At 44.7% G+C, this 8,337-nt stretch overlaps 1 protein-coding gene across 1 annotated transcript in view; it reads left to right on the plus strand.

Annotated features, from left to right (window-relative positions):
* Nucleotides 1–1,210: 1,210 nt before the first annotated feature.
* LOC104497294 (exocyst complex component 6B-like) overlaps nucleotides 1,211–8,337 on the plus strand; it is a gene marked incomplete at both ends in the record, with an annotated part of 107,196 nt that continues 100,069 nt past the window's right edge. Inside the window, 2 exons of the mRNA XM_010140532.1 lie at nucleotides 1,211–1,376; nucleotides 7,736–7,783. Of these exons, the coding sequence (XP_010138834.1) occupies nucleotides 1,211–1,376; nucleotides 7,736–7,783 (214 nt within the window). The remainder of the gene's footprint in view (nucleotides 1,377–7,735; nucleotides 7,784–8,337) is intronic.

Raw genomic sequence — 8,337 nt, forward strand, 5'->3', positions numbered from 1 at the left:
ACTCAGAGTGGGATTTCAATGCTCTGTAGAAAATGTCTGTGTTTACTGTAAAAACCCTTGAAAATCCCATACCCTTCCAGGGAGTGACACAACCCTTCTGCCTTCCTGAGTAGAATTCATTTGTTTTCAGTTGTGATCTTTGCTGCTGTGCAATGGCCCTTTTGGTAGACATGTAAGTCGCCTTCCACAAACTTTATAGACTGCTTGGAGATAATCATTGCTGCTAGGCTGTGTGTGTTGGGACAGAACAAAACCCGTTTGAATATGGCAATTCAAGCTTCTCCTCCCGGTTGGGTGAAATTTCAGAAAAATATAGGATAGGTTGGTTTTTTTTGATAGGCTGTTTTTTTTTTTAACTTATACCCTTAAATTTAACACTAGTGTTTTTGTTTGGCTGTATCAATGATTACCCATTACCTGAAGCTTGCACAGCATCCTCTGTACCTTAGATTGAGGTGTCCCTATCAGTTTGGGTAGTGTTGCATTGGCCTTTCATCAACAGGGCAATCTGTGCTGACAAAATCGGGGGAGGTCATCTCTGGAAAGAAGAGGTGATACTTTTCCTTTGAGGCTTTTACCCTTGAAGCCCAAAGAACATCCAGAAAATCATCCAAGAGAAGCACTTGGTGGTTTTGCATATGACAGCAGAGAGGGATCAGAGCTGGCTAAACTCAGAGAAAGTACATGAAGACTTTTTTTCAGATCATTTGGTGCTGGATTGGCCACATCGTGGTCTCTGAGGGAACATCAAGCTGGTGTTTGACATGTGAAAAGGAAAAAGAAGGGCTGGAGTAGAAAGATTTTCAAACCTGAGTTTGGTGCTTGATGTATGCAAATAAAAAGCAGAACTATTCCTTTATCCCAGGAGGTCTCAAGTTGCACCAGGGGAGGTTCAGGTTAGATATGAGGAAAAATTTTTTTACGGAGATGGTTGTGAAGCATTGGAAGAGGCTGCCCAGGGAGGTGGTGGAGTCCCCATCCCTGGAAGTGTTAAAAAGACATATAGGTGTAGTGCTGAGGGACTTGGTTTAGGGACCCTGGCAGTGCTGGGTGAACAGTTGGACTTGATGATCTTAAAGGTCTCTTCTAGCCAGACGATTCTGTGATTCTATGAGGTTTTTTTTATAAAGCTTATGTTCTGGATATTTCTTGTAAGTGATGACAGTAACAGGTATTGGAATCTTGACCAACATTGGCATCTTCTTTTTAGGTCTGTCTATGATGGAGAAGAACACGGTCGTTTCATGGAGAAACTGGAAGCCCGAATCAGAAACCACGATCGTGAGATTGAGAAAATGTGCAATTTCCATTACCAGGGCTTTGTGGACTCCATCACGGAGCTGCTGAAAGTCAGAGGTGAAGCTCAAAAACTGAAGGTAAGAGAAAGCTGTCTAAACCCAGCCCTGGGCAACTTGCTCTAGGTGGCCCTGTTGGGGCAGGGAGCTTGGACCAGTTGATCCAGTCGCAACCAGTCTGGAATTCTGTGAAGCCATGTTAATGTCTTCTTTTACGTAAAGCACCTCTTCTCTATATAAAAAAAAGAAATAACAATTAAAAAACCCTCTTCATTCTTCCTGTTGCAGTAGTAGTCACTGGAAGTTTGACAATGACTTGGGCAAACTGGAACAGTGTGGAACATTAAAAGCACCAGAAAGCTGAAAGCAAAGCCTATTCTGTATTAGGAAATGTGCTTTTTTTGCGATACTGTACACCAATTTCTTAAGCAAAACTAAGCTCTCCAGTCAAGGGGCTGCTGTAGCAGCGTATGCTCCAGTGCCTCGTTTGACTTTGAATTCCCATTACAGGTAGTGTTGTGTTTGAGACAAATCAGCAAAGATTTGACACTCGTGAGGTGTCTGCCCAATGTTGGCAAGCGGAATGTTAATATTTAAAAAGGAAGTCAGTGTCAGAGCTTTGTAAGGTATAAGCAGGAACAGTAGTGAAGAATAATTGCTTATTTAATAAATACTGAAAGACAATGTGAACAAAGACACAGCTTGATTCTTTTTTCAGTAGCATCTCCAGGTTTGTTTGGCTTAACTAGAAGGTGAGGGACTGGAGCACAAGTGCTCTGAGGAGCAGCTGAGGGACCTGGGAGGGTTGAGCCTGGAGAAAAGGAGGCTCAGGGGAGACCTTCTGGCTCTCCACAACTCCCTGACAGGAGGCTGGGGCAAGGCGGGGGTTGGTCTCTTCTCCTCAGGAACAAGTGACAGGATGAGAAGAAATGGCCTGAAGTTGCTCCAGGGGTGGTTGAGGTTGTCCCTGAGGAACCATTTCTTCCCCGTTGGGGTTGTGCAGGGCTGTCGCAGGCTGCCCAGGGCAGTGGTGGAGTCCCCATCCCTGGAGGGGTTGATTAGCCGTGTAGAAGTGGTGCTGAGGGCTAGGGGTCAGTGGGGACCTGGCAGTGCTGAGGGAGTGGTTGGGCTCAATGAACTTAAAGGTCTTTTCCAACCTGAACGATTCTGTGAAATAGACCTGGGAATAGAGAAAGTGAAATGGTTACAGCTAGGAATGGGTTTTCCAAGTATTGTGGCCTTTAAATCTGTACAGAAAGATGAGAGAAAGGTGGAATTTACCTATTTTTTGAAAAACTGTGTTTAGCATGTGGAAAAAAACTATTTGTAGGGTATGAATGTGGATAAGCCTTGGGAAGGAACTAGTCTGGCTTTTCAGAGGAAAAAGAACCTAGGAGGTGTTGGAAATGTTCCTACATATGGGGCAGGTGGGCTTGCAGTTTAAGCTTGGCTACTGTGCCTTAAAATACAATAATTCCCTATTTTGAGGCATATAAAAGGGTACAGCAATGGCTTAATAGGTGTCAGAGAACCTTCCTCATTTTCCTGCGTGGGTTAGAACAGAGGCAAGGATAGCTGCTGTGCCACATTTCGTCACAGCAAGCAAGGTGTGACCTTGATTTGAAAACCAAAATCAGCCTTTCAGAACAGTCACTTAATGAATGGGGCTGAGTCGTGGGGAGACACCCAAGAAGGCGTGGACCATCTCCAGAGACCAGCACAGCAGGTCTTCCTGGCTGACTGAAATCTGACCTGCCAAGAAGGACCTTCTGGAAGCATGGGAGACCATTGAATGGGCATTACAAAAAATAAAGTTATAAATAAGGGGGGGAAAAAGTATCCAGAAAGCAAGTTTTCTGAAAGAAAGGGAAGAAGTCTTGCTTCAGTGTGCTGACTGCTGCTTTTCATGCGTGCGTTTATTCCTCTGGGATTTCCTAGCAGGCTTCTAGCTTTACACCCCCAGGTCTCCATCCCACAAACAGATGCTTGCTGGCCGGAGCACCTTTGTGGGGGGGTGGCCTGACCCCAGAAGTGCCCGTATTATTCCAATGGCGTTTTTCATAACAAGGCATCACCCAGCAGTTGATTGCGGGATGAGGCCACTGGAAATACTATGAAAAGAAGTATTTTTAAATTTTTTTTATTAAAGCTATTGTTTCTAGCCAAGAATTCCACATTGTTTGTATGTGAAGACTCATCGCTGTTTCCCATTCTACAAACAGCTACTTTGTTGGTGGCGCACTGTGAAGTCCATCGCTGTACCCTCAGGATCCCTCTTCATTTCCAACACTATGCAATCTATAAAATGGCACATGGGATAAATACACACAGAAGCTTATACGAGAAATACTGAGCCCACTTTGTAAGGGTTTCCCCAGGGAATCTCCTGTGGGTCCAGTGGTGAGAATGTGTTTTGTTCCAGCTATTCATTCTCTATTTGATCTTGGGTTTTTTTGCCTCAATAGTGCTGGTCTTTGAACATATGTTTGACCAGCAATAAAAATAAATGCCCTCCCAGTTCCATCATTAGTATCTGTCTTCACTTGTGCCCTTTTAGCTTTGGGATATTTTGTATAAAATTGGGCTTGCAGAAATATCAGCCTTTATTGTTTTAAGGGCGCACATGCTAAATAGGAGGAGCTCCTCTGCAATGCATTTCTGCTCTGGGCACTGTTGTGGTGTTCTCAGGAGACACTGGGTCACTCATTAATTATCTACATATGGATAAAAAAGGTAAGTTGAAAATACTTGGGATACATTCTCAAAGGCAACTCCTTATTTTGGATGATATTTAAACGATAACGGTTTTAAAACTAGAACTTTTTTTGTGTTTACTTTTTTTTACTCTGTTTTCACTTTGTCAATTCCCTTTTTTCTAATTTCTTATAGTTTCCAAGGAAAATCTTGTTGCTTTGGTTTTACTTTTGTTGTTATACATCTTCAATGTTTTCATATCTTGTGCTGCGCAAATGTTCTTCCTCATTAGGAAGTGAGCAGCGTGGCGTTGACCGGTCCTCAAACCGATAAATGCACCATAATGCTGGGTCTTGGGAACCATGTACCCGTCCAGCTGTTCCATCTCAAAGGCTCCAGTGGAAATTAAAAGGTCAACGATAGATTATACATTAGGATGGTTCAACTTGGAAAGCAGGACTTGAGGTGCAAAGGGAAAAATGTCGCAGAGCTGGAGGCAACCTCATGAGGTCACCTATTCCATCCTTTTTTTCCTCTTAAGCAAGTTGTTCTTCAGCTGTGTTGTTCCTGATGGATTTTTATCTAAGCTCTTCTCGTTGGCCTTCTCCAAGTGCTGCTGTCCGTCCATCTCTAGGAAACTCAGGTCACATGGTTGAAAAGTCTTCTTGAAGTCTATTACTTTTTGACCTGTCAGGCACAAAAGAAGAGATCATTCCTTCTTGGTTTTGCAGCAGTCTTCTTCAGGGTGGAGGGTTGTAGGAATGTCTTGTCCTGTCTAAGATAGGTAACCTCTATCCATCCTAGATGGTCGTGCTTTCTTGACATCTCATTGTTTTCACTTTCCTACTCTCAAGTCCTTCCAGTTGATGGGGTTTGGGGTTTTTATGGGTGCTAAGTGTGGTTTCCACACTGGGGCAGGCAATGCGCCTGTAGAGTAGTTTGTTGCCTTGTTTTGCGTGACTGATTATCTCTGCGCAGATTTAGCGCTTCATCTCTGCCCCTTTGGAACAGCAATTGATAAAAAAAGCTTTTCTCTGAGAAGACATCTGCAGTTCTCATCCTCTCTGCCAACGCTGCAGTTACTACTGCGCGTGGTCCCAAGATCTGTGGAGTTGTGAGTGGGAAGAGAAAATGAACGAGAAGCAGATTCCCATAGGGAGTAGGTTAAGGGAGGGGAAAAGGCTGCAGTGGTGAATGATGGACCCAGTCTTTGGGTGCACCCTCCAGACTGGGAAGTTCATGAGTTGCTGATTTGCAGGATGGCTCCGCAGTCCCCCCTCCTTTTCTTGGGGAGGGTGGAAATCAGCAGTAGGTGGGTGTTAGACAGAGGGATGGAGTCAATGCAACTGAGCAAGGTCACGGTGGTGCCCTTTGGGGCCATTCTCAGGATTCCTCTCCAGCGCCCTTTGCTCCTCTCTCTCATCACTCTGACACTCTCTAAATGGTAGCAGAATGATGTTTAAAGACCCCCAAACCACAGCCCTGCTCCCTGCCACATGTTCCATATCGGAATGAATGAACTAACGACTTGAGCATCCTGTAAGCCCCTTGTGTGAGCCCATCGTCCCGTTCTTCACATGCGCCCACCTGTTGTCTGTCCCCCCTTGCGGTGCGTCTGTCTTGGATTATAATAGCTCCTCCTCTGGAAAAGCTTCATCTTGTCTACAGAGAGTCTGTATAAATAATCATCTATTTTTTTTCAATGCATGGACGTAGACCTTAAGAACAAAACAAAACACAATCCCCTGCCCCCTGAAAACTTGTAGTGTGCAAGGACAGAACATATTCTTACTTTTTTGTTTTATTCAGGATTGAAATGTAATTTTAATAGAAGACTAGTGCAGCCTTGGCATTATTTTAGGAGCAGTTTTAAATTACCCTCCATGGATTCCTTTTTCCTGGTGGGATTTTCAGGATATAAGCAAATAAAATAATCTTTGGAAGAGATGCTGAGCTTCTGCTCGTAAAATCTCAATACATCATAAAGGAAATGAGCAGTTTTTGCACAGGGCAAGCAGCCAGGAGAGCCAAAGCTACTGCAGAAGGGGGAGCAATGTGATGCAGATGCTGTAGAGAAATTGTGTGCAGGGAGATCATGGGATGACTCCCCTTCTTGCATCATGGGAAGCTTGAAAAACCAGCATGGCCAGTGTTAAAACAAAGGGAAGCCTGGGAGGCTTGGTGACCTTGAACCTTGTCCTGCTTTGCTCAACTGTTGCTGCTCTGTGCACCATCCATGTTTTGTAGGGTAATTGGAGAGAATCAAATGACATTCAGTAGAGATGAAGTCATTAAAAACTCAGTTTGTTTCTGCTATTGGTGAAAAGCGTCAGGAGACAAAGATCTTGAGTTGTTTTGTGTGTTTTATGCTCCTGAATAAAAACGTCTTCCTGAAAGTATAATGTTGAGGGTGCTGAGACCCTGTCCCAGGTTGCCCCGTGAGGTGGGAGAAGCCCCATCCCTGGCACCATTGCAGGTCAGGTTGGCCCTTGGGGCTCTGAGCAACCTGCTCTAGGTGCAGGTGTCCCTGCTCCCTGCAGGGGGTTGGGCTGGATGAGCTTTGAAGGTCCCTTCAACCCAAACCAGTCTGTGATTCTGTGATGCTTTGAGAGCTCTGGGTCACAGCTTGTGCTGCTGTCCAAGCTCTGTTACTGATTTTGCTTACAGAACGAGCAGAATTCCTGGAAACACACAGGAACTGGTTCATAAGAGCTGATGATGCCGGCTGAAATCCAGCAGCAGCTTCCACTGTACAGTGAGCCTGAGTAAAACTAGAAACCTCTGAGACTTCTTACAGAGATGAGCCTGGAAATGAATATTTACAACTTTAGCTGAGAAAGGTGTATTCTATGCAGAAAAAAAATGTAGTTTTATGGGATGTTAGTCTCAGACTGACATGAGGCACCTGAACTCTGAGCCTGAATGAGTGTTCAGCAGAATTCCCAAAGTCATCTTTCTGCTTGTTGTCCAAATAATGTGTGAACTGCTTACTTTCTACCTTGTTGAGCCTGAAACTTAGCTTTGGTCTTGTGTGTGTCTATGAGTCAAACCAATGCCTTGAGATGTAAAGGGCTGGACCACAGTGATCTTGCTAGTCCAGGGAACCTACAAGTTTGCAAAGAGTGGGATATGTTTGAACTGTGAGACCCAGCTTGATGGGATAGTGCTTGATGGTCTAGTAAAGCAAATGTACTACATTTTATGTATAAAAATGCCATTTTATGCCAGCCGTGAGGAGGGATCCAGTAGGAGATGCAGCTGAAGACCTAAAAGAAAATATTTGATCTTTATAGGTGAAGCCCCATTGAAGTAGTTCTGTTCTTGTGGTGACATGGAGTTAAAATGTAATCGCTTTGGTGCTGGGGAGGGGAAATTTAATTCCCAGAGGTTTATGTCCTACCTCTCCACTCATGTGGAATAGCTTTTAAGGTGAGAACCCATGTGAGCATCTGCTACAAAATTCGATCCGTTGAGACTGCAGCTTTTTGGGGCTGCCAGGTAAAAGTGCAAACTCCTGTTGCCTCTTACTTTTCTCTAGTAACAGGGAAGAAAATCCTCAGTATTTGCCACTCAGCCGTTGGTGTCCCGTGTGCCAGAACAGCGATAACAATTAAATTGGCTAATAAACAGTTTTGTGCCCTGCAAGAGAAGATTGTGTGACAATAATGGTGTTTATGTGCGATTTCTTTTTTGTGCCTGATTTACATGTAGATGTACTTTGTCTTTTTTCCCCGATATCCCTGCAGAACCAAGTGACGGACACCAACCGAAAACTGCAGAACGAAGGAAAAGAAGTGAGTGATACATTCATTTATTCTGCCTAGTTTCTGGTTTTCCGTTATTTGGCTACATTCACTGGTGGAAAATTACACTGAGCGTCAGTAACTGCTCGGCATCGACTATCAGTTGATGTGCACAGCAGCGGTATTAAAGCCTGCATTGATTCTCATTCCTGCATTTTACTTCTCTGAATGAAAAATGAGTTGTGTGAGAGTGTTGGCAAGTGATTTTTCTTTTTTACTGCTTGTAGATTGAAAGTTAGTGGAAGGCAAAGCCTGGGAAGCAGGAAGTGCTTGAAGCAACAATAATCAAGTCATGGGCTTGTTCCTGTGGCCCCGAATGGTGGTGTTGGCATCGTTCATAATGATACTGCATCCCCGGCAGTGTGGGCAGCAGGTCAAGGAAGGGTATCCTGCCCCTCTGTTGTGCTCTGCTCTGGGGAGCCCCCCCTGCAGGGCTGGCTCCAGCTCTGGGCTCCTCAGCCCAGCAGAGACATGGAGCTGTTGGAGCGGGGGCCAGAGGAGCCCCAGGAGTGATGGGACGGTGGAACCCCCTGTTGGGGGCGGAG

Source organism: Buceros rhinoceros, unplaced genomic scaffold, assembly GCF_000710305.1.
Source record: "Buceros rhinoceros silvestris isolate BGI_N320 unplaced genomic scaffold, ASM71030v1 scaffold1367, whole genome shotgun sequence".
NCBI lineage: Eukaryota > Metazoa > Chordata > Aves > Bucerotiformes > Bucerotidae > Buceros > Buceros rhinoceros.